The 24122-nt window shown below is 46.8% G+C and overlaps 1 protein-coding gene across 3 annotated transcripts in view; it reads left to right on the top strand.

Moving 5' to 3' along the window:
- Nucleotides 1–23844, top strand: part of PELP1 (proline, glutamate and leucine rich protein 1) — a 51777-nt gene extending 27933 nt beyond the window's left edge. For 2 of the 3 annotated variants that reach the window (XM_037026810.2, XM_037026809.2), the window contains exons 2-17: nucleotides 9732–9796; nucleotides 10179–10284; nucleotides 13450–13599; nucleotides 13793–13864; nucleotides 18382–18441; nucleotides 18767–18917; nucleotides 19115–19244; nucleotides 19384–19471; nucleotides 19929–20017; nucleotides 20098–20214; nucleotides 20349–20496; nucleotides 20641–20800; nucleotides 21512–21567; nucleotides 21727–21933; nucleotides 22069–23544; nucleotides 23703–23844. In XM_037026810.2, the coding sequence (XP_036882705.1) occupies nucleotides 9732–9796; nucleotides 10179–10284; nucleotides 13450–13599; nucleotides 13793–13864; nucleotides 18382–18441; nucleotides 18767–18917; nucleotides 19115–19244; nucleotides 19384–19471; nucleotides 19929–20017; nucleotides 20098–20214; nucleotides 20349–20496; nucleotides 20641–20800; nucleotides 21512–21567; nucleotides 21727–21933; nucleotides 22069–23544; nucleotides 23703–23795 (3168 nt within the window). In that variant the 3' untranslated portion in view covers nucleotides 23796–23844. The remainder of the gene's footprint in view (nucleotides 1–9731; nucleotides 9797–10178; nucleotides 10285–13449; nucleotides 13600–13792; nucleotides 13865–18381; nucleotides 18442–18766; nucleotides 18918–19114; nucleotides 19245–19383; nucleotides 19472–19928; nucleotides 20018–20097; nucleotides 20215–20348; nucleotides 20497–20640; nucleotides 20801–21511; nucleotides 21568–21726; nucleotides 21934–22068; nucleotides 23545–23702) is intronic. The other variant, XM_037026811.2, reaches the window with a different exon arrangement.
- The last annotated feature ends 278 nt before the right edge of the window (nucleotides 23845–24122 follow it).

The following is a 24122-nucleotide window of genomic DNA, read 5'->3' as shown; positions in this document are numbered from 1 at the left end:
TGTAGTCTCATGTGTTTATTTTTGCTTTTGTTTCCCTTGCTAGAGGAGATAGCGTTCAGGAAGAAGTTGCTCATGCTTATATTCAGGAGATTTTTGCTGATATTGTCTTCTAAGAGTTTTATGGTTTCATGAGTTATATTAAGGTCTTTATCCATTTTGAGTTTACTTTTGTATATGGGGTTTAACAATAATCCAGTTTCATTCTCTTGCATGTAGCTGTCCAGTTTGCCAACACCAGTTGTTGAAGAGGCTGTCATTTCCCCTTTGTATGTCCATGGCTCCTTTATCATATATTAATTGACCATATATGGTTGTGCTTATGTCAGGGCTCTCTAGTCTGTTCCATTGGTCTATGGGTCTGTTCTTGTGCCAGTACCAAATTGTCTTGATTACTGTGGTTTTGTAGTAGAGCTTGAAGTTGGGGAGCATAATCCCCCCTGCTTTATTCTTCCTTCTTAGGATTGCTTTGGCTATTTGGGGTCTTTTGTGGTTCCATATGAATTTTAGAACTATTTGCTCTAGTTCATTGAAGAATGCTGTTGGTATTTTGATAAGAACTGCATTGAATCTGTAGATTGCTTTAGGCAGGATGGTCATTTTGACTATATTAATTCTTCCTATCCATGAGCACAGGATGTGTTTCCATTTATTGGTATCTTCTTTAATTTCTCTCATGAGTGTCTTGTAGTTTTTAGAGTATAGGTCTTTCACTTCCTTGGTTAGGTTTATTCCTAGGTATTTTATACTTTTTGATGCAACTGTGAATGGAATTGTTTTCCTGATTTCTCTTTCTGCTAGTTCATTGTTAGTGTGTAGGAATGCAACAGATATCTGTGTATTAATTTTGTGTCCCACAACTTTGCTGAATTCAGATACTTGATCTAGTAGTTTTGGGGTAGATTCTTTAGGGTTTTTTATGTACAATATTTATGTCATCTGCAAATAGGGACAGTTTAACTCTTCCTTGACAATCTGGATGCCTTTTATTTCTTTGTGTTGTCTGATTGCTGTGGCTAGGCCCTCTACAAGGATGTTGAATAAAGGTGGGGAGAGTGGGCATCCTTGTCCTGTTCCCTATCTTAAAGGAAAAGCTTTCAGCTTCTCGCTGTTCAATATAACGTTGGCTGTGGGTTTGTCATATATAGCCTTTATTATGCTGAGGTACTTGTCCTCTATACCCATTTGGTTGAGAGTTTTTATCATGAATGGATGTTGAATTTTGTCAAATGCTTTTTCAGCATCTATGGAGATGATCATGTGATTTTTGTCCTTCATTTTGTTGATGTGGTGGATGATGTTGATGGATTCTTGAATGTTGTACCATCCTTGCATCCCTGGAATAAATCCTACTTGATCATGATGGATGATCTTTTTGATGTATTTTTGAATTCGGTTTGCTAATATTTTGTTGAGTATTTTTGCATCTATGTTCATCAGGTATATTGGTCTGTAATATTCTTTTTTTGTGGTGTCTTTTCCTGATTTTGGTATTGGAGTGATGCTGGCCTCAGAATGAGTTTGGAAGTATTCCCTCTTCTTCTATGCTTTGGAAACTTTAAGGAGGATGGGTATTAGGTCTTCACTAAATGTGTGATAAAATTCAGCAGTGAAGCCATCTGGTCCAGGAGTTTTGTTCTTAGGTTTTTGATTACCAATTCAATTTCATTGCTGGTAATTGGGGTCTGTTCAGATTTTCTGTTTCTTTCTGGGTCAGCCTTGGAAGGCTGTATTTTTCTAGAAAGTTGTCGATTTCTTCTAGGTTATCCAGTTTGTTAGCATATAATTTTTCATAGTACTTTCTAATAATTCTTTGTATTTCTGTGGTGTCATCTGTAGTGATTGTTCCTTGCTCATATCTGATTCTGTTTATGTGTGTTAGACTCTCTTTTTTTCTTGATAAGTCTGGCTATGGGTTTATCTATTTTGTTCATTTTCTTGAAGAACCAGCTCTTGCATTCATTGATTCTTTCTATTGTTTTATTCTTCTCGATTTTATTTATTTCTGCTCTAATCTTTATTATGTCCCTCCTACTGATTTTGGGCCTCATTCATTCTTGTTTTTCTAGTTTTTCATTAATTGTGAGTTTAGAGTGTTCATATGGGATTGTTCTTCTTTCCTGAGGTAGGCCTGTATTGCAATATACTTTCCTCTGCATGGCCTTCGTTGCATCCCACAGATTTTTGTGGTGTTGAATATTGTTGTCATTTGTCTCCATATATTGCTTCATCTCTGTTTTTATTTGGTCATTGATCCATGGTTATTTAGGAGCATGTTGTGAAGCCTCCATGTGTTTGTGGGATTTTTCATTTTCTTTGTGTAATTTATTTCTAGTTTCATACCTTTGTGATATAAGAAGTTGGTTGGTACAATTTCAGTCCTTCTGAATTTACTGAGGCTCTTTTTTGTGGCCTAATATATGATCTATTCTTGAAAATGTTCCATGTGCCCTTGAGAAGAATGTGTATCCTGCTGCTTTAGGGTGTAGAGTTGTGTAGATGTCTGTTAGGTCCACCTGTTCTAATGTGTTGTTCAGTGCCTCTGTCTCCTAATTTTCTGTCTGGTTGATCTGTCTTTTGGAGTGAGTGGAGTGTTAAAGTCTCCTAGAATGAATGCATTGCATTCTATTTCCTCTTTTAATTCTGTTATTATTTGTTTCACACATGTAGGTGCTCCTGTGTTGGGCACATAGATAATTATGGTTGTATCTTCTTGTTGGATTGACCCCTTTATCATTATGTAATGTCCTTCTTTGTCTCTTGTGACTTTCTTTGTTTTGAAGTCTATTTTGTCTTATACAAGTATACAACTCCTGCTTTTTTCTCCCTATTATTTGTATGAAATATCTTTTTCCATCCCTTCACTTTTAGTCTGTGTATGTCTTTGGATTTAAAGTGAGTCTCTTGTAGGCAGCATATTGATGGGTCCTGTTGTTTTATCCATTCAGTGACTCTTTGTCTTTTGATTGATGCATTCAGTCCATTTACATTTAGGGTGATTATTGATAGGTATGTACTTATTGCTATTGCAGGCTTTAGATTCGTGGTTACCAAAGGTTCAAGGTTAACTTCCTTACTATCTAAGAGTCTAACTTAACTTACTTAGTATGCTATTACAAACACAATCTAAAGGTTCTTTTTTTCTCCTCCTTTTTCTTCCTCCTCCATTCTTTATATATTAGGTATCATATTCTGTACTCTTTGTCTGTCCCTTGATTGACTTTGGGGATAGTTGATTTAATTTTGCATTTGCTTAGTAATTAGCTGTTCTACTTTCTTTACTGTGGTTTTATTACCTCTTTTGACAGCTATTCAACCTTAGGAACACTTCCATCTATAGCAGTCCCTCCAAAATATAGTGTAGAGATGGTTTGTGGGAGGCAAATTCTCTCAGCTTTTGCTTATATGGAAATTGTTTATTCCCTGCTTCAAATTTAAATGATAATCTTGCCTGATAAAGTATTCTTGGTTGGAGGTCCTTCTGCTTCATTGCATTAATTACATCATGCCACTCCCTTCTGGCCTGTAAGGTTTCTGCTGAGAAGTCTGATGATAACCTGATGGGCTTACCTTTGTATGTGATCTTATTTCTCTCTCTGGCTGCTTTTAAATAATCTGTCCTTATCCTTGATCTTTGATGTTTTAATTACTATATGTCTTGGTGTTGTTTTCTTTGGGTCCCTTGTGTTGGGAGATCTGTGCACCTCCATTGCCTGAGATACTATGTTCGTTTCACATTGGGGAAGTTTTCAGCAATTACCTCCTCAAAGACACTTTCTCTCCCTTTTTCTCTCTTCTTCTTCTGGTACCCCTATAATGTGAATATTTTTCCATTTGGATTGGTCACACAGTTCTCTCATATTCTTTCATTCTTAGAGATCCTTTTTTCTCTCTGTGCCTCAGCTTCTTTGTATTCCTCTTCTCTAATTTCTATTTCATATATCGTTTCCTCTGTCATATCTAATCTGCTTTTAATACCCTCCATTGTGCTCTTCAACAGTTGGATCTCCGATTGGAATTAATTCCTGAGTCCTTGAATATTTTTCTGTACCTCCATGAGCATGTTAATGATTTTTATTTTGAAATCCCTTTCAGGAAGATTCATGAAATCGATTTCATTTGAATCTTTCTCAGGTGTTGTATTCATAATTTTACATTGAACCAGGTTTCTTTGGTGTTTCATATTTGTATATGGTGCCCTTTAGTGCCCAGAAGCTCTACTCTCTGGAGCTGCTCAGCCCCTGAAGCAATGCTGGGGGTCGCAGGGGATTGGTATTGGTGCCTGGGGTGGGGAAAGAGCTGTTTCCTGCTTCCTGGCTGCTATGCCTGCCTCCACTGCCAGAACCAGTGGACCAAGCACACAGGTAAAGCCTCTATGCTTTGCATTTGTAGTTGCTGTAGACGGCGCTGCCCTCTGGCTGGTCTAATGCCAATGTAGGGTTTGCCAGTTTGCGGACCAGGTGGGGCTGGCTGGGAGAAAGGTGCAGTAGGGTACGTATCACAGAGGGGGTCCTTTGAGCTGTGTAGCCAGCCTGGGAGCGCCTGAAGATCGAGAAAGTTCCCAACCTGCTGAGCAGAGTACACCTGGACAATTTTGTCCACCTGTCCTTTTTCCTGAGCAGTAAGCTCTGTGCAATCCTTGCCCCCTTTAGCAGCCCTCTTGCTGTTAGGAAGTCTCTCAGACTGCCTGCCTTTCTTTGGTCCCAGAGCAGCCAGATATGGATCCCTGCTTTCTACAGGCGGCTGGAATCTCAGTCTCTCCAGGTCTTCTGCCTGTCTTTGCTTCCCAACCCCCTAATCACGAGAGTACCATGAAAGCATTGTGAAATGTAGGTTTGTGCTCCCAGAGCAGATCTCCTGAGTTAGGTATTCAGCAGTCCCAGGCCTCCACTTCTTCCCCGCTCCGTTTCTCTTCCTCCCGCCAGTGAGCTGGTGTGGGGGAAGGGCTTGGGTCCAGCCAGGCCACAGCTTTGGTACATTACCCTGTTCCGTGAGGTTTATTTTTTCTCCAGGTGTATGCAGTTTGGCGCAGCTATCTTTCCTGTTGCTCTTTCAGGATTAGTCATATTGATTATATTTTTGTATTAGATGTGGTTTTAGGAGGAAGCCTCTGTCTCACCTCTCATGCCGCCACTTTAATCCTCTCTGCACCACATCTTCTTTAACCATTCATCTACTGATGGACACTTAGATTGCTTCCATATCTTGGCTCTTATTAGCATCCTCTCTTAAACTGCATCATCTCTCTCTCTGGATTATTAACAATAGCCTTTTACTTCTTTCTGCTTCTGTCTTCTAAGCAAGGCAACACAAGCATTGTTGATATGTTCTAAAAGATAAGTTATGTCAGTTAATATCACTCCTCTGCCCATATGTCCTCTCTCCCTATGGCTTGTATCTTTTTTTTTTAAATTAATGAATTAATTTTGTTGTCATTAATCTACAATTACATGAAGAATATTATGTTTACTAGGGTCCCCCCTTCACCAAATCTCCCCCACAAACCCCATTACAGTCACTGTCCATCAGCGTAGTAAGATGCTGTAGAATCACTACTTGTCTTCTCTGTGTTGCACAGCCCTCCCCATGGCCCTCCACATTATACATTCTAATCGTAAGGCCCCCTTTCTTTTTCCCCGCCCTTATCCCTCCCTTCCCTCCCTTTCTCCCCAGTCCCTCTCCCTTTGGTAACTGTTAGTCCATTCTTAGGTTCTATGATTCTGCTGCTGTTGTGTTCCTTCAGTCTTTCTTTGTTCCTATAGTCTTTGGGATTGAGGTGAGTCTCTTATAAGCAGCATAGAGATGGGTCTTGCTTTTTTATCCATTCTATTATTCTGTGTCTTTTGATTGGTGCATTCAGTCCATTTACATTTAGGGTGATTATTGAAAGATATGTACTTATTGCCATTGCAGGCTTTAGATTCGTGGTTGCCAAGGGTTCAAGGTTAGCTTCTTTAGTATCATACTAACTTAACTCACTTATTGAGCTATTTTAAACACTGTCTGGTCATTCTTTATTTTTCTCCCTTCTTATTCCTCCTCCTCCGTTCTTTATATGTTGGGTGTTTTATTCTGTGCTCTTTTGTGCTTCCTTTAACTGCTTTTGTGGGTAGTTGATTTTATTTTTTGCCTTTAGTTAGTATTTGTTTGGTCTGCTTTCTTTGCTGTGATTTTATTTTCTCTGGTGACATCTATTTAGTCTTAGGAGTACTCCCATCTAGAGCAGTCCCTCTAAAATACCCTGTGGAGGTGGTTTGTGGGAGGCAAATTCCCTCAACTTTTGCTTGTCTGGGAATTGTTTAATCCCTCCTTCATATTTAAATGATAGTTGTGCTGGATACAGTATTCTTGGTCCAAGGCCCTTCTGTTTCATTGCATTAAATATATCATGCCATTCTCTTCTGGACTGTAATGTTTCTGTTGAGAAGTCTGATGATAGCCTGATGGGTTTTCCTTTGGAGGTGACCTTTTTCCTCTCTCTAGCTGCCTTTAAATCTCTGTCCTTGTCCTTGATCTTTGCCATTTTAATTATTATGTGTCTTGGTGTTGTCCTCCTTGGGCCCTTTCTGTTGGGAGTTCTGTACATGTCCATGGTCTGATCGATTATTTCCTCTCCCAGTTTGGGGAAGTTTTCAGCAATTATTTCTTCAAATACACTTTCTATCCCTTTCTCTCTCTCTTTTTCTTCTGGTACCCCTATAATGCGGATATTGTTCCTTTTGGATTGGTCACACAGTTCTCTTAATATTGTTTCATTCCTGGAGATCATTTTATCTCTCTCTGCGTCAGCTTCTATGCGTTCCTGTTCTCTGATTTCTGTTCCATCAATGGCCTCTTGCATCTTATCCATTCTGTTTATAAATCCTTCCAGAGATTGTTTCATTTCTGTAATGTCCTTCCGGACATCATCCCTTAGCTCTTGCATATTTCTCTGCAGCTGCATCAGCATGGTTATGACCTTTATTTTTAATTCTTTTTCAGGAAGACTGGTTAGGTCTATCTCCTTCTCAGGGTTTGCCTCTGTGATCTTGGTCTGTATCAATTTCTTCTGCCTTTTCATGGCAATAGATATATTTGTGGGGAGCTGGCGCATGTGTTGGGTAAGAGAAAGTCCCTTCTTGCCAGTTTGTGGCCTTCCTCTCCTGGGTGAACAGTGGCCTCTAGTGGCTTGTGCTGGGCAGCTTGGTGCAGACAGGGCTTCTGATCTTGCCCGGCTGCTATGGAGTTTATTTAGCTCTGCAGTTGCTGTGGGCATGGCCTGCCTCAGGCTGCTGCTCCAATATGGTGGAGCTGCCTCAGAGGGGGAACAGGCGGGAGGCTGTTTATCGTGGTGAGGGGCCTCCGAGCTGCGCTGCGGGGGTTCGGACGCCCAGAGTTCTCCAGGATTCCCAGCTGCTGGGCTAAGTGTCCCGGGATGCTTCCGTCCAGCGGTGGGGTCCCTGTCCCTTTAAGACTTCCAAAAAGCACTTGCTTTTCTTTGTCCCCGGGGCGCCGGCTGCAGGGACCTGCTCACAGATCTTATTGTCCTGTTTCCCTAGTTTTCAGCACCCCCACGCACGCACTGTGTCTGCGCTCTGGTGTGGATGGCTAGGGCTGGGTGTTTAGCAGTCCTGGGCTCCCTCTCCCTCCCCACTCTGACTCCTCTCCTCCGACCGGAAGCTGGGGTGAGGGGCGCTCAGGTTCCGCCGGGCCGCAGCTTGTATCTTCCCCCCTTTGCAAGGCACTGGGTTCTCGCCAGTGTGGATGTAGTCTGGCTGTTGTCCTGTGTCTTCTGGTCTCTCTTTTAGGATTAGTTGTATTTGTTGTATTTTCAAAAATATATATGGTTTTGGGAGGAGATTTCCGCTGCTCTACTCATGCCACCATCTTGGTTCACAATCTGGCTTGTATCTTTTTTGGAGTGAAAGTCACCAGTTGCCTATATGACTCTACAGGGTCTGTCTGGCCTTGCTACTGGGACCTTCAGTTTTTATTCCTCCTTCCTCTCTTGCTCACCCTTCTCTAGTGACAGTTCACCTCCTGCTGTTCCTCAGATATGCCAAGTGTGCCATTATCTCAACATCCTCTGCTTTTTTTCTCTGCTTTTCCTGGAATATGTTTTCTTTTTTTCCATCGGTATGCCCCCATTTTTTAAAAACAGCTTTACTGAGAATATAATTCACATACATACAATTAATCTACTTAAAGTGTACAATTTCAAGGTTTTTAGTGTATTTTCAAAGTTACATAACTATCACCATGGTCAGTTAGAATGTTTTCATCACTGCAAAAGGAAGCCCTGTACCCATTGGTAATCACATCCCATTTCTTTTCAGTCCCTCTCTGCCTTTCAGCCTTAGACAGCCACTGATCTACTTTTTGTCTCTATAGATTTGCCTACTTTGATGTTTCATATAAACAAGCCCTACAGTATGCGGCTTCTTGGGTCTGGCTTCTTTCCCTTAACGTGATATTTTTAAGGTTCATCCAAGTCTCAGAACTTCATTCCTTTTTATGGCCGAGTAATATTCCATTGTATGGACATACTAAATTTTGTTTATCTAGCCATCATTTGGTGGACATTTGGGTGGTTTCCACTTTTTGCTTATTATGAATAATGCTGCTGTAAATATTTGTGTATTCGCTCTTAGGAGAACATGTGTTTTTACTTCTTTTTATACACCTAGGAGTGGAATTGCTGGGTCATGTGTTAATCTGTAACCTTTTGAGGAACTGCTAGACTGTTTGCCAAAGTGGCTGCACCATTTTACATGCTTAGCAGTGTGTGAGGGTTTCAATATGTCTTGTTTTCACCTTCCTCTGCTTGAGTGGCCTTTTTAGAGGGGGCTTTTGTGCCCACTCCACACAAAATACTGTTTCCCTTCCCCTTCCCAGGCACTTCTTTCTTCATCTGCTTTATTCTTCTCCACAGCACGTAGCACCATCCAGTATACTATTTATTTGGCCATTTGTTTATTTTCCGTCTCTCTAACTAGAATTCCTTCTAACTAGGTTCTCCAGGACCTAAAGCAATGTCTCGCACAAAGCAGATGTTAAATGTTGAGTGAGTAAACATCTCCATGAGAGCAGGGACTTTGTTTACTTATTCAGCTCTGTATTCCTTTATCTGACTCAGTGCATACCATGTGTCTGTTGAAAACATGAGTAATGAATATGGTCAGGGAGATACAGCACCATGAGAGGAGTCCAGCCATTCAGGGGATGGTGAAATTACTGTGGGAGGGCTGAAGAGGAAGCCTTCCAAGGCTCCCAGAAGGTGAGGGAAGGAGGCTGTGGTTGACTAGGTTTATGTTGGCGTTAACAGCGCTGAGGAAGTCAGGAACAGGAGGAGAGGATTTATGGGGCGGGTGCCGGAAGATGGGTAGCAGATGAGTTGGGTGTCCACTCAGCAAGTGTTTGGATGGTTCCTCTGCGCTAGGTGCTGTCCGGGGATACAGAGGTGCAGGAGACCTGTCTGAAGCCTGGTAGCTGGCATGAGCTGGGCTGTCCTCTTTATAGCACCAGTTTGGGTCAGGCAAGAAACTGAGGGAAGCGTGTGGGACAGGCTGCTGTGTATGTCACCCACTGAAAATGGGGCAGAGGCTGAAATTCTCTAGAGGAATGGTCTTGGCCTCAAAGGAGGTGTGACCGTAGAGAAGGCGCCATAGATTCTGGGGCAGGGAAGGGATTGGAGAAATGGTCCAGCATCTTTGGCGTCCTATTCCTGACTCACTTCCCTGTTTTCTTTCCTACAGAACCTTTCAGCTGTTGGGGCGTTGGTAGGTCTCAGTAATGCCCGTCTTGGTTCTGTCAAAACTCGGTACGTGTTCAGCCCTGTTTTTTCTCCAGGGGAATGTTTCCTTAGGAAGTGGGCCATACATCTATCCATCCATTGTCACCACCCCATGGAGTCAAGAGATTATTCCCCTCCTGGGAGTTTGGAGAGTTTCAGTGTTTTCAGGAGCTCACTTATATCCCACCTATTCTGGCTCCTCAGTTTCCTCTGCATCCCCTGGGATTACCTCTGTTCCCTTACTTCCTTGCTGCCTGCACCTCATGTCAAGTCCTCCAATTATTCAGAAGGTAGAAACCACAGTGATCTGGTGGTGGAGCCTTGCGCTAGCCTAGTGAGAGTAAAAGAGTGGTAAATGCTTCCTCTGAATCTGCCTCCCCCTCTTATTTTCACTCATGTCTTTCTGGAGGTTTGAGGGCCTGTGTCTGCTGTCCTTGTTGGTTGGGGAGAGCTCCACAGAGATGTTCCAGCAGCACTGTGTCTCTTGGCTTCGGAGCATTCAGCAGGTCTTACAGGTAAGGATTCTGCCACCACCCTGCCGCTGCCTCCCGACCCATACCTTACTCACCATTCTGGATGCCGTGGCTCTCTGCAGCCTGGACATTTAGTTCTGTGAACAGAATAGTCAGAAGCAATTTCCCGATAGTGGGGAGGATGAACTTCAAATAGAAACATCCTTTTAAATTTTTTGATGTTTTTATCTACTGGGTTATTTTAATTCATCGGACCTTTCATACACACTGACCTCTGACTGTTTCACTTCCATGTTAGCTGTTCTAATGAGCGACATCTCTGAAGTTCCTTTTTCCAGTTTTTATTTTTTTTGCCTACTCCTTTTTTCCTCTATTAACATTCTATCTTTTCTACTTTCATATCCTTTAATGAATATCTCTACTTAGTTCTTCAACAAACATTCTGAGTACATGTGGCCGGCTGTGTGCTAAGCTCTGGGGAGACAGTGCTACAAGGTACTGAGACCCTGTGTTCGTGGTGCTTTGAGTCTAGCACAGTGCTTGGAGGACTTTGTATGGAGTTAAATGTTTACAGATAGCAAATGCTTTATGGTTTGTGAACCACACATGGCTTCTGTTGCATATTTTTTCTTTATTTTTTAACCCTTCAAGAAGGTAAAAGCCATTCTTGCCTTGTGGACCATCTTAAAACAGGTATCCACAGACCATAATCTTCTGGTCCCCACTTTAGTGGAGGAGACTAGTTGAGTAATTATACAGTGAATGTAAAATGATAAATTGTAGTAAGTGCTGTGGAAGAAAAGACTGTAGTTGTCTGAGAACATGGAACAAGACAATTTAACCTAGACTGGGGTGGTGATCAGGGTCAGTGGTTCAGGGAGGGTTTTTCTGAACTATCAGTAGGAGTAAATTGGGCTAGGAAATTTTTCTAAGTGTGCAAAAGCCCTGAGTAAAGAGGAGTTTGGCCCATTTGAAGAATTATAAGCAAGCTTATATGGTAGGGTTGGTGAGATACAACTGGGGAGGTAGGGAGATGGGGCACCAAGCTGGGTATGGCATTGTAGGCAAGTTAAGGAGTTTGGTTTTTATTCTTGGAACAGTGAGAATTTATGGATGGTTTTGAGTAGGTCTGAGGAGGTGGTGGTGACATGATCAGGTTTTCATTTGGAAATATCACTCTGGCTGCTGTGTGGAGAAAGGGTCAGAAAGGAGCCATTCACTGTAGCCTGGCCTAGGGTTGTGGCAGTGGAAATGGTGAGAAGTACAGGAAGTCCAGAGGCAAAGTGGACAGTTTCTGATGATGGACTAGGATAAAGGAGAGCATGTGTCCAGAATGACTCCTGGATTTCAGAACACAGGGGGACAGCCAGGTTCAGAGGGGAGGGGAGAAAATACCATGTTTTTGGCTTTGGGCATTTGGAAGAAGCCCTCTTAGCAAGCATTCCCCGGATCTGGTGAGAGTGGAAGTGGCCAGATGTCTCAGATGTAACCTTGAAGGTTCTGGGTCGGGGACTTCAGTCAGTGTGTTTACAAAGAGGAAGAGTCCCCAGCATGTAAATGGCAGTTGAAGCTGAGGATGAGGATGAGATACTCAAGCTGAGTACTTTACAGGCTGGATTTTAAGGTGCTCCACATTTAATGCTCAGGTGGAGGAGTTTGAGCTTACAGAGGAGATGGAGACAGCAGCAGAAGGGACAGAACCAGGGCTGTGGGTTGGATGGCGGATGGGATCTGAGGCGGCGTACTTCAGAGAAGACAGAGAATTGTTTTCGTTTATGTCTCTCTGAGGTGCAAAAAGTTGACTGAAGATTATTTATCAGATTTAGTGACTCAAGGGTCACTAAAGATAGTAGTGAAAGTGTTTTTGGTGGAGCAGTGGGTTGACCTGGGATGAGAAGTAAATGGGAGGAGGAATGGAAATACGGAAGATAGGCCATCCTTTTAAGATCTTTACCTCTAATGGTAAGGGAGAGAAATTGGGCAGTAACTGAGGCTGGGTAAGTGGAGTGCCGGCTTAAGAGAAGGATTTTTTTTTAAGTAGAAGTAGTTTGTTTTTTGTCTTATTTATTTATTTTTAATTTTAATTTTTTGATTAAGGTATCGTTGATATACAATCTTATGAAGGTTTCACATGAACAACATTATGGTTTCAACATTTACCCATATTATCAAGTCCCCCTCCCCACTCCATTGCAGTCACTGTCTATCAGCTTATTAAGATGCTTTAGAGTCATTACTTATCTAAGAGAAGGATTTTTAAGATGGGAGAGACCTGAGCATGTGTAACTGTAGTGGGAAGAATCCATTTGAGAGGGACTGGTTGGAAATACAGAGAGGGGGCTGGGTAATAGTGTGAGGTTCTGGGAAGGGAGGAGACAGTTGTCTGAAGCACAGTTGTCCTTGGATGGGAGGAGGAGTCCTGGTCTGATGTCAGGAGGGAGGGAGAGCATGGGTGAGGATGGAGATGAGTTTTCAGGTTTGGCAGGGGGAAGTAGTGGGAGTTCCTCGCTTTGGGCTTTGGGGGCGTTGTGGGTTGGGCTAAACAAGGGTGACAGTAGTGGGAGGGTTGAGTAGTGGAGAGTGCTAACCAGAAAGCAGTGCGGTGGGATTCCTGGAAGGTGGGGAGGGCCTGTTTGTAGTTGGTAGGCCCGCCTAGTCTTCCTGTTTCAGTAAACATTCTTAGGTTGCTTCGTTGACACATGGCCTCTGGTCTATCAGGAGGTGTGTGCTGAATGCTTTTCCTTACATACGTGTTAATTTACTAGGGAAGTCCTTCTAAATCCAAACTCTCTTTTTCTCCATGAGTCCCAAGGTAGGTGTGAGCCAGCCAGAAGCAAACTTGGAGAGATGCTATGGTTTTGTTGTGGCTAAGACTTTTTCAGTCTAAGTGATCTTCTCCATTCCTAGCAAGGAAATAGTTTGGGAGAGGCAAGAAACTCTTGAGATCTTCCAGGTAGTCAGATCTTTAAGGTGTGACTTTAACTTTTTTTCACCCAAATTCTCGGGACCCCCAAAATACCCACAATACTAAAATGTACACCTGTGTCCTTTCTGTGGATAAATATATTACTTCTGGATACTAATATCTCTAATGCACTCTCTTCCTACTGGTAATACGGGCATCAGCTATGGTGTTTCTCCAAGGCCTGGGTTGTCCTAGCTCTCATTCCTCCTCTTGACGACGATGGTGAGGTTGTTGCTCTTTAGTCCCAGGACCCGCCCCCCACAATGGAGTTGGCTGTGGCCGTCCTAAGGGATCTGCTCCGATATGCGGCCCAGCTGCCTACACTCTTCCGGGACATCTCTGTGAACCACCTCCCTGGCCTTCTCACCTCCCTGCTGGGCCTCAGACCAGAGGTGAGACCCTTGGTGGCCGGCAGCCCTTGCCTTCACTCAGACCGATTGGGTTAAAGAGTGTGATGGGAAGTGATTGGGGAATAGGATTGAAGAAGCCAAGAAGTATGGGAAGAGGGTGTGCACAGGGACTGGGGATTGGTTCTGTGGGGGCGTTGGCCCTCTGAGCCTTTCTTACCTCCTGTTTTTTCCACAGTGTGAGCTCTCAGCACTGGAGGGGATGAAGGCTTGTATGAGCTATTTTCCTCGGGCTTGTGGGTCTCTCAAAGTAAGTATTCATGGAAACTCTGCCCACCAGCATAAGCCTGGGTATCTATCTTACCTCAGATTCCACTGCCAAGATTTCTAAACACCCATCTTCTGATCGTCTGTCACCTATCTTAACAGCTGTAATCATGCTGCCTTATAGCATTATAAATGCATTCTCATTTAATCCTCACAGATAAAGAAATTGAAGTTAAGTAACTTGACTAAGATCCTTAGAGATTGGGACATATTTCTGATGCCAAAGCCCAGGCACTTAACCCTGGGCTCCTTCCTCTTCTTCCCTGCCTTCTTCGTACATTTAGAAAGCCTTGCCCATTTTCTACTCGGCTATTTTATTTTGTGATTTCCTCCAGGAAGCCTTCCTGACTTAATGTCAGCTTCCCCAACACTCCTCTCTCCTCAGATTCCTCACTTTGCACCCTCTGTCATTTCCCCACCCATTCCCCCAAGTTGTTATGACCTGTACAAGATGGCAATACGGCAAAACCGTATTAGGTCAGACAAGCAGGGTGTAGGTGAGGGAGGGGGCCTGTGAAAGTATTAGTTTTATTTTCAAGAAGATACAATAACAAATACGAATGGTTAACTATTCTGCAAAAGCAGTAACAGCTAAAGGGCCGTTGATATTTGGCATATTTGTTATTTGCAATATAACTGCCTGCAAGCTATAACCTAAAACAAATAGGTGTGCTTCTGTAGATGGAATGTTCTCTCATCGTGTTATGCTCATCACCATTTGCCAAACCATTGGGCATCCCTTTACTCAGATGGAAGTACGAATCTATAGAGAACTGGACTTAGTGGCATATTAATAATTTTTTGTGTAACTAATGTGGTTAATTGTGTCAGCCATCACTATTATCAGGTAAGGGGAGTTTGCCATTCATATTATCTTGAAAGTAAGAGCATGGGGAGGGTGAGGGGGATAAAGGGGTATAAAAATTCTCCATTATACTAAAAGTTGTTCATTGGGATGGTAGTACATGGAGAATATAGCCAATAATTCTGTAACATCTTCCTGTGTTGACAGATAGTAATGCATTAGTAGGGGTAAGAATTTAATAGTATGGGTAACTGTTGAACCACTGTGTTGTATACTTGCAACTAATATAAGATTGTTTGTTTATCAGTGATACTTCAAATTAAAAAAAAGTAAGATCATGTGGTTCTGTGACCAAATCAGAAAAACAAGGAGAATTGGCATTTAGTAGGTACCACTATGCAGCAGGCACCTGCTGAGTGTCTAAGATATGTTGTCTCATTTTGTCATTACAGTAATTCTGTGGAGTTGATGTCACCAATCAAACAGTGGAGGAAACAGGCCCAGAGGGGTTTAACTAATTTAATCCAAGCTTATTTATCTGGTACTTATAAAACCAGGGTGTGAGCCAGATGTTTTTGCTCTTTAATCCTGTGTTTTTCCCATTAAACCAAACTCCCCAGAAGAACTAGACAGGATTGGCAGAGAGACCTCAACAGTAATGTTAGCTCTGATGAGGTGATAGTGGCTAGAGGATCATGAGCTAAATGCGAAGCTCCGTAGGAATGTGTGCTGTGATCTGGGAGTGGTGTCTCGAGGCTTTGGTAACTGGTTCCTTGCAGTATTTAACAGCAGATGGTATTTTTCAGTGAATGTGGGTTCATTTCCTTGTTGATTCTTTGTTTTCATATGCCACTAAAGACAGGTAATAGAATCTTTGGGTAGGCAGGGCAGGACATGGTCAAGAAGGCATTTGGAGTATTTCATGGATTTTACTGAAGTTCAGTAAAGTTTTTGTACTAAAGTTTTTAAGTTCAGTAAAAACTGCCTTCTAAAATGCTCTGTAAATTAACTTCTCAAATTACAAAGGCTTGATTTTTGTCCCTGACTCCTCAGTTGTCAACATTTATGGGGGTTTACTGTTTTGATTCAGCTCGATTTGGGGTTATCTGTATCTACCTGCATCCCTCCGTGAAAGTGGGAGGAGAACTGAGTGTTACCTGCAGGGTCAAGATTGAGATAATCAGACTAGAATGACAAGTAGTTTTCTCTGCTAGTGCCTCTTAATTTTCATGGTTAATGGTCAGGAGAATTCATGTGTGATTCATAATCTTTTGTCAGACATCTAGTTTTGGAAGTCTGGCATGCTTTTGGAATACCCTTATCAAACTAAACAACAAAACTTTCATATGTTGCTGCAATGTATGTATGCCTTTATTTCTCTGAGAGTGAAGTGTCATCTGGAGAATTTCCCTGTTGGGGATTTCAGCTCTGTCTGTTGCCAACATGTCAGATAAGAATCTGTTTCATGCAAAGGCCCCAGGGGCAATTCATACTTGAAAAATCTTGCAGATCATTACTTAGGGAACTGATAATTGCCCTTTTAGAATGTTTTATCTGCTCTCTATCCCAGAGGCTCCCAGGGCGGTTGCAGTCTCCAAGCTCAGGAGTACTCCTCCCAAATTCAAGTGTTCTGAGTCCAGTGAAGTCAGTCCTGTACGGGCCTTAGTTCCCCTCCTCGTGCCAAATTGAGTAGCAGTTCCTTGGAATGAATGGGAAGACTAACACCACTCATGAAAGACACCCAGGACGTGCTGTTTGTGCGTGTGCACATGTGTGTATGTGTGCGCATTTCAAGTGAAATGTCCTAAGTGAGCCATTACTTGGTTTGTTTGGTGGTCGCTGGGGGCAGACCTGTGGTCAGAGCTGTGTGCCTGCACTCAGCTTTACTGCAGTCACATAAGGAGACTACTTTTGGCCTTGGCCCAGTTTTTGTGAGCCAGAGTCTCTGGGAAAGTGTGAGTAGTAAGTTGGCCCAAAGGGTTGAGTGCCACTATAGTTTGGGCTTTGGCAACTCTCTAAGGAATATAATCCTTGGAGAAGCCAGAGAATCAGGAGACCTGTGGGTGGTTATTGTTCTTGGTTTCAAGGGTTCTGAACCTTACCACATTAGAGGTGAAAGTGTTTTCCAAGGGAAGTGGTTCTAAGTCTTCTCTTCCACTGAGATCAGCTAGAACAGTGCTTATCTCATGGTCAGTAAGAATCCCGAAGTGTAACGTGGACAACCAGATGTGGTTCCTGCCACAGGATAAATGGGAGGGAGTCCCTGGGCAGTTGGTCTCTGAGCCAAATGAGAGCCTGCTGCCCCTGCTGCTACCCTGCTGCTCCCCTGCCACTTGCAGCGGCCACTGCCGATTCCTCTCTGCTGTCTTCTGGAAGTTTACCTTTGTGCATGTGAAGCCCCCACCCCCAGGAAGGTCCATACTTGCTAGCCTGGAATTTGAGGCCCCGGTCTGCTCCGTGGGCATCTTCTGCTTTTGCAGCCTTTCTCACAATGTTACTCTGTCTCTGGTCTCATTTTCTGAAATCTCCCCTTCTAAGCCCAGCTGTTCCCTGTCCTCCAGCATCAGTCCCTCTTGCCTGCCGCCCACTGTCCCCCTCTTGGTACCGTGCCACACTTGGTTCCCGCTTACTGTTTTCCGTGCACTGTCTGTCTTCCTGACTAACTCTTGGATTCCACTGAAGGTGGGAATCCTGTTCCTTTCCTTGTTGTATTGCTCCTTTAAGTATTCTTACCCTTTTCTGTTTCATGGATCCCTTCTCAGAATGTTCTTAAATTCATAAAACACATGAAATTGCAAGGGAAACCTCTTCTGGTGAAATCTGTAGTTATAAAAATAGTGATAGAGTTGTATGTGTTTCTTTTAAGTCAAATAATAGGATCTAGCCGCAGATCTCCTAACTACTAAAATTTCAAGTCAGTGATGCATGTGAGTGATATTTCAAGATACCTGTTACAGTGATAATGGGAAAAGAAAGTAAGCGATTTCTGTTGGTGATAGTCAGAGGTACTGCTGTGGCTTTTTGCCTACATTTTTACAATTGAAAGAAACACTACCTTCTACTTACAGGTTAGAGAAAATGATTAAGAAATTCTTTCTGTCCGTGTTCATAGGCCCCTTTGATTCTACCCCCAAATAAATCGTGGCCGCAGGTTAATGCCTCCACATAGCAGACAGAGTAAATGTTTGCTTGCTGGCCTGTGGCCTGTTGCTGCTCTGAGATGCACCGCTTTAGTTCTGTTTCAGCAACCTTCTTTCTTGGCCTTGTTCAGTCCTGACTTCTTTGGAGCCTCGTTTCCCAGTTTGGACCCTCACTTCTTGTTAAAGCTGCGGGGAGTTGGGGTTGTTGTGGGGGGTTGCTGCTTTTCAGTGTTCTGTTTCTGCATCCTTTGGCTTGAGGGAGATGACTGTCATTTGGCAGGAATTGGTGGGAGGGAGTCCAGTGTCTGTGGGGCACAGGCCAGACTCCCCCAGGAGCAGGGAGGCTGAGGATGAGAGCTAACACTCAGGATGCCCTTCGACCGCGGGGGCGTGGCTGCTTCTGGGTTGGGACCCTCTTTAGTGTGCTTTGCTTCCTGTGTCTGTGGGAGAGAAAGAGGCCTGGGCTTAGGCTCTGCTGTTGGGAATGGATGCACTGTAATCTCTGGCCTTTGGAGCTGACTCACCAGCCTCCTCCTCTCTTTCCCCCTGACCCAGGGCAAGCTGGCCTCGTTTTTCCTGTCTCGGGTAGATGCCTTGAGCCCTCAGCTCCAGCAGGTAAAGGGAAAGGAGGGAGATGGAGAGTCTGGGTTCTAAGCTGGAGCTTCTCTCTCTCTCTCTCTCTCTCTCTCTGTTGTTCCTTCTGTTAACTGCTTTTGGACCATGTTCTCCCTACTATTTCTCCCTGTTAACATACATAGAACATGCAAGTCATGACTTCTGCCTTGGTGTTTCCATTTCTGTCCTTCCATGTCATTATTCCCTTCCACTCCCCACCCCCACCCCCGAGCTCTTTGATCCCCATCTTTCTGGACATCAGTGGGGCCAGGGGATTCTGTAGCTAGGCCAGATTCCCATCTGACCAGGCTTCTTTTCTCTGCAGTTGGCCTGCGAGTGTTACTCCAGGCTGCCCTCTCTAGGGGCTGGCTTTTCCCAGGGCCTGAAGCACACTGAGAGCTGGGAGCAGGAGCTGCACAGCCTGCTGGCCTCACTGCACAGCCTGCTAGGGGCCCTGTACGAGGGAGCAGAAACAGGTAGGAACTATGGCTGGTGGGCAGCAGCAGAGTGGTTGGGGAACTTGGTCGGAGGGAACCAGGAAGGCGGCCCAGAGAGGCAGGGCAGTTGATTTCTAGGCAAAATGCATTAGCATAGAGGTGTGTCATCCACCACCAAGGAAAAGCAAGGGGCTGGAAGGAAGATCTCGAGTGTGGGGGGTGTGCTCTCTGTCCAGCTCCTCTGCAGTATGAAGGCCCTGGCGTGGAGATGCTGCTTTCCCCCTCAGAGGATGGCGATGCCCATGTCCTTCTCCGGCTTCGGCAGAGGTTTTCTGGACTGGCCCGCTGCCTGGGACTCATGCTCAGGTGTGGGAGTGAGTGCTGGAGGGAGCAGGATGGGTTGAGACAGGGGTGTCACCTTCCTCATGAGCAAGGAGGTTGAGGGTGGGTGTGGAGTCCTGCTGGGGTGCCTTTGCTGAGGGTTCCCTGCTCTGATTCTCTTTAGCTCTGAGTTTGGGGCTCCCGTGTCCGTCCCTGTGCAGGAAATCCTGGATGTCATCTGTCGGACCCTCAGCATCAGTGCCAAGAATATTGTAAGTGGAGCTTGTCTGTCCACAGCTCTTCCTTCCTCAGGACCCAGGGCAACCAGGAAAGCTGGGTGGGGCCTGAGGCTCCCAAATGATGTCGTCCCTGAGGACAACCGTTCCTTTCTTTTGTCCAAATGCCATTGTTCTCTGTGCCTCTCTTGGCACACGTGCATGCCAGAGTGGATTCACACACATACTGGGGCAACACTTGTAGCAGATACTTCCTTGGGGGGGGCTGAACTTGGGGTCAGCGGAATCATTGCTGAGAGCTTCAGCCATCCTTCCCCTCATCCTCCTCTCAGGGTCTGTTTTAGAAGATGGGGCTTTGATGTCAGGAGAGCTGGGGTTGGGTGTGGGTTCCTTACCTGTGTACACACACGTATTTAGTCACATCTACTCTGTGTCCATTTCTCTCTCTCTCACTTCCTAACCCCACTCTGTATTTTGACAATTTTTTCTGCAGAGCTTGCTTGGAGATGGTCCCCTGCGATTACTGCTGCTGCCCTCTGTCCACCTTGAAGCCTTGGACCTGCTCTCTGCGCTCATCCTCGCGTGAGTGGGATCGGGCAGGGTGCCATAAAGGGGCTGGGACATGCTGGGAGCGGGGGTCAGCATTCTGTCTTCACCCCCAGGTGTGGAGCCCGGCTCTTGCGCTTTGGGGCCCTGATCATCCGCCTGCTTCCCCAGGTCCTCAATGCCTGGAACATTGGTAGGGATACCCTCTCTCCAGGCCAGGAGAGGCCTTACAGGTGACCGCCAAGGACAGGCATACAGAGGAGAGGGTGGGTGAGGGGATGCAGGGGGGCTGGGAGTGCTAAGGGAGGGGAGGCAGGTCTGGCCTGCTAACTCTACATTTGCAGGCTGCTCTCTGCTTCCCCCACAGCACCATGCGGACCAAGGTGTATGCTGTGTTAGAGCTGTGGGTGCAGGTGTGTGGGGCCTCAGCAGGAGTGCTTCAGGGAGGAGCGTCGGGGGAGGCCCTACTCACCCACCTGCTGAGTGACATCTCTCCGCCAGCTGATGCCCTGAAGGTGAGTGAAGCCTCATCCCTTGTCTCAGGGCTCTCATCCTGTGCCCCTCGTCCAGATGAGCCTCCTCACCAAAAGCTGGCTCCTGACTCTGTTCTGCCTTCCTATTGGCCTGTGTATGTAACTTATGTTTCCCTCCACCACCAGCTGCGCAGTCCCCGCGGGAGCCCTGATGGGGGTTTGCAGACCGGAAAGCCCAGTGCCCCCAAGAAGCTAAAGCTGGATGTAGGGGAGGCAGTAGCCCCGCCCAGCCACCGGAAGGGCGATAGCAATGCCAACAGCGATGTGTGTGCATCTGCGCTGAGAGGTGGGTGAGGCCTGTGCCCTGCACCCTCGGGGCTCTGAAAAGGCCTGGCATGGTATCCCAAACTGGTGGTTGAAGTGGAGATTGTAGATAAAATACAGAACCAGTTTCAAGCCTGCAGAGAAGCTGGAAGAAGGAGCAGAAGCAGCTGGGTAACTACCAGGGCTGCCGGTGGAGTCTGGATCCTGCTGTGAGAGAGGGGGTTCATGTCATGCATGCTGCCCCTCTGGGGTCTCATTTACCTTTGCATGTTCTCTCGACATGTCAGGTACTGAGCTAGTGTGGGAAAATCCCTGCCCTGTGGAGCTCACATTCTCCCCACGCAGGCTGCTTAGTGGGGCTTCCTGCTTCCCACAGTCGCTAGTCTGGAAGCAGAAGCAGTCACGCTGTGCAGTTATCGGGTGACTTCCCTTTGGGTCCCATACATTTCACTGCCTGCCACCCACCCCAAATGAAGAAGAGGGCCAGCCCTCCCCAGATACATAAATACACATTCATAATGTACCTATATCATCTCACTTAGATACTGCCAACAATAGAGTTACTTTATGGTCCACACTTTGTAGTGGAGAAAACAAATCTACAGAAGTTGAGTGACTTGTCCGAGTTAGGCAGGGGCAGAGCTGGGCGCTCACCTTGCCCTGTGCATCTCTGAAGCCCTTGCTTGTCTTCCTGTTAGTAACCTGCCTTTTGGACAACATTCTCTTTCCCCAGGTCTCAGCCGGGCCATTCTTATGTGTGGGCCTCTCATCAAGGAGGAGACGCACAGGGTGAGTGGGGCCTGGTACCCATGGAGATGGGGGGGGCATTGCTCTGTATGTGGTGGGGATGGAGTGGGCCCCAGAGGTGCATCTGTTCAAGCCTGGGAGTAGGCCGGGAAGGGCTGGGGGGTCTGGCACTGCTGTTAGGTGTGCTCTGTGTCCTTCTAGAGGCTGCACGATCTGGTCCTACCCCTGGTCATGGGTGTCCAGCAGGGTGAGGCGCTAGGCAGCTCCCCGTATACCAGCTCCCGCTGCCGCCGTGAACTCTACCGCCTGCTGCTGGCTCTGCTGCTGGCACCGTCTCCTCGCTGCCCACCTCCTCTCGCCTGTGCCCTGCAAGCCTTTTCCCTTGGCCAGAGAGAAGACAGCCTTGAGGTAACTGCTGACTGCAGCTGAGTCCACTTCTCTGGTTTCTGGATTCACTTGTTTCTGGTGCCCACGGGCCCTCCCTCTCCCGTGCCATGAACCCTCTATTCCTGATGCTACACTTACTCTTTCTTCTGTCCTCAGGTCTCTGCTTTCTGCTCAGAAGCACTGGTCACCTGTGCTGCTCTGACCCACCCCCGGGTTCCTCCCCTACAGTCCATGGGCCCTGCGTGCCCGACACCTGCCCCAGTTCCTCCTCCAGAGGCCCCGTCCCCATTCAGGGCGCCCCCCTTCCATCCCCCAAGCCCCATGCCCTCAGCAGGCCCCATGCCCTCAGTGGGCCCCATGCCCTCAGTGGGCTCCATGCCCTCAGTGGGCCCAGTGCCGTCGGTAGGCCCCCTGCCTCCGGCGGGCCCACTGCCCCCAGCACGCTCTGGAACTGCAGCCACAGCCAACCACTTAGGCCTCTCTGTCCCAGGCCTGGTGTCTGTACCTCCCCGGCTTCTTCCTGGCCCTGAGAACCACCGGCCAGGCTCCAGTGAGGACCCCGTCCTTGCCCCTAGTGGCACTCCCCCACCTGCTCTGCCCGCAGATGAAACTTTTGGGGGGAGAGTGCCCAGACCGGCCTTTGTCCACTATGATAAGGAGGAGGTGTCCGACGTGGAGATCTCCTTGGAAAGCGACTCTGACGACAGCGTCGTGATCGTCCCTGAGGGGCTTCTGCCCCTGCCACCTCCGACCCCCTCCGGCCCCACGCCCCCGCCGGTAGCTCCACCTGGGCCCCCAGCAGCCTCCTCTCCAGGGCCAGCCAAGGAGGAGCCCGAGGAGCTGCCCACGGCCCCGGGGCCTCTCCCCCCACCCCCTCCCCCACCTGTCTCCGGCCCTGTGACGTTGCCACCACCCCAGTTGGTCCCTGAAGGGACCCCTGGTGGGGGAGGACCCTCAGCCCTGGAAGAAGACTTGACAGTTATTAATATCAACAGCAGTGATGAAGAAGAGGAGGAGGAGGAGGAGGAGGAGGAGGAAGAAGAGGAAGAGGAGGAAGAGGAGGAAGAGGACTTTGAGGAAGAAGAAGAGGACGAGGAAGAGTATTTTGAAGAGGAAGAGGAGGAAGAGGAGTTTGAGGAGGAATTTGAGGAAGAGGAGGGTGAATTGGAGGAAGAGGAGGAGGAGGAGGAGGAGGAAGAGGAGGAGCTGGAGGAGGGAGAAGAGCTGGAGTTTGGCTCAGCAGCCGGGGAGGCAGGAGGGGCCGGACCTGCACCCCCGAGCCTGCCCCCAGCGCTGCCACCAGCCGCGTCTCCCGAGGTGCCTCTGGAGTGCGAGCCTGAGCCGGGGCTGCTACTCGAGGTGGAGGAGCCGGGCGCGGGGGAGGAGCTCGGGGCCGAGACAGCCCCCCTGCTGGCGCCTGAGATGTTCCCTTCCCAGGGGGCACCAGAGAGGGGGGCGGGGAGCCCCCCAGCAGGGCTGCCCCCTCAGGAGCTTGCTGAAGAGGAACCCTCTGCTCCCCCAGCCCTGCTGGAAGAGGGGCCTGAGGGTGGGGATGACAAGGTACCACCACCGGAGACGTCCGCAACAGAAGACATGGAGGCCGAGACGGGGGCAGCAGCTCCCCAGGAGAAGGTGAGCGGGGCTGGCTGCGTGCAGGGAGGGCGGGGAGGCGGGTGCGGGAGAAGGAGTAGGGATGGCAGCTGCTTGTGTTTGTCCCCGGCTTGACCCACTCTTCTGTGTGTGTACGTGTGCGTGTGTGACTTGGAATTTTGTGTCTTTGTACCTAAAAGGAGCAGGATGACACAGCTGCCATGCTGGCTGACTTCATTGATTGTCCCCCTGATGATGAGAAGCCACCACCTGCCACAGAGCCTGATTCCTAGTCTTCTCCTACCCCCCACTCCTCGTTTCCAATAAAGTTATGTCCTTGGATTTCGACTGCTCCTTCCTTCTCTAGCTGCAACTGTGTCCCCCAGAAGCTCCATTGTCTGCTGGGCTTTTCAAAGTATCCATAGTAGACATCAGATGTGTCCATAGCTGTCCTGTTGTCTCCACTGTCCAGAAGAGGACCCCTTGACTTAAAGGGGCAATGGACTGTCCTGCTGCTCAGCAAGTTGGTGCCGCAAGAGTTCTAGATTTTTTGCTCTATGCTCTTGCTGATGCTAAATGTGTGCTAGGTTGCCTATATGGTAAAGACTACAAGGACTAAG

This window comes from Manis javanica, chromosome 4 (genome assembly GCF_040802235.1).
Source record: "Manis javanica isolate MJ-LG chromosome 4, MJ_LKY, whole genome shotgun sequence".
In the NCBI taxonomy this organism is placed as follows: Eukaryota; Metazoa; Chordata; class Mammalia; order Pholidota; family Manidae; genus Manis; species Manis javanica.
Note: the sequence above shows the minus strand (reverse complement) of the source record. Positions and strands in the feature narration are given on the sequence as shown.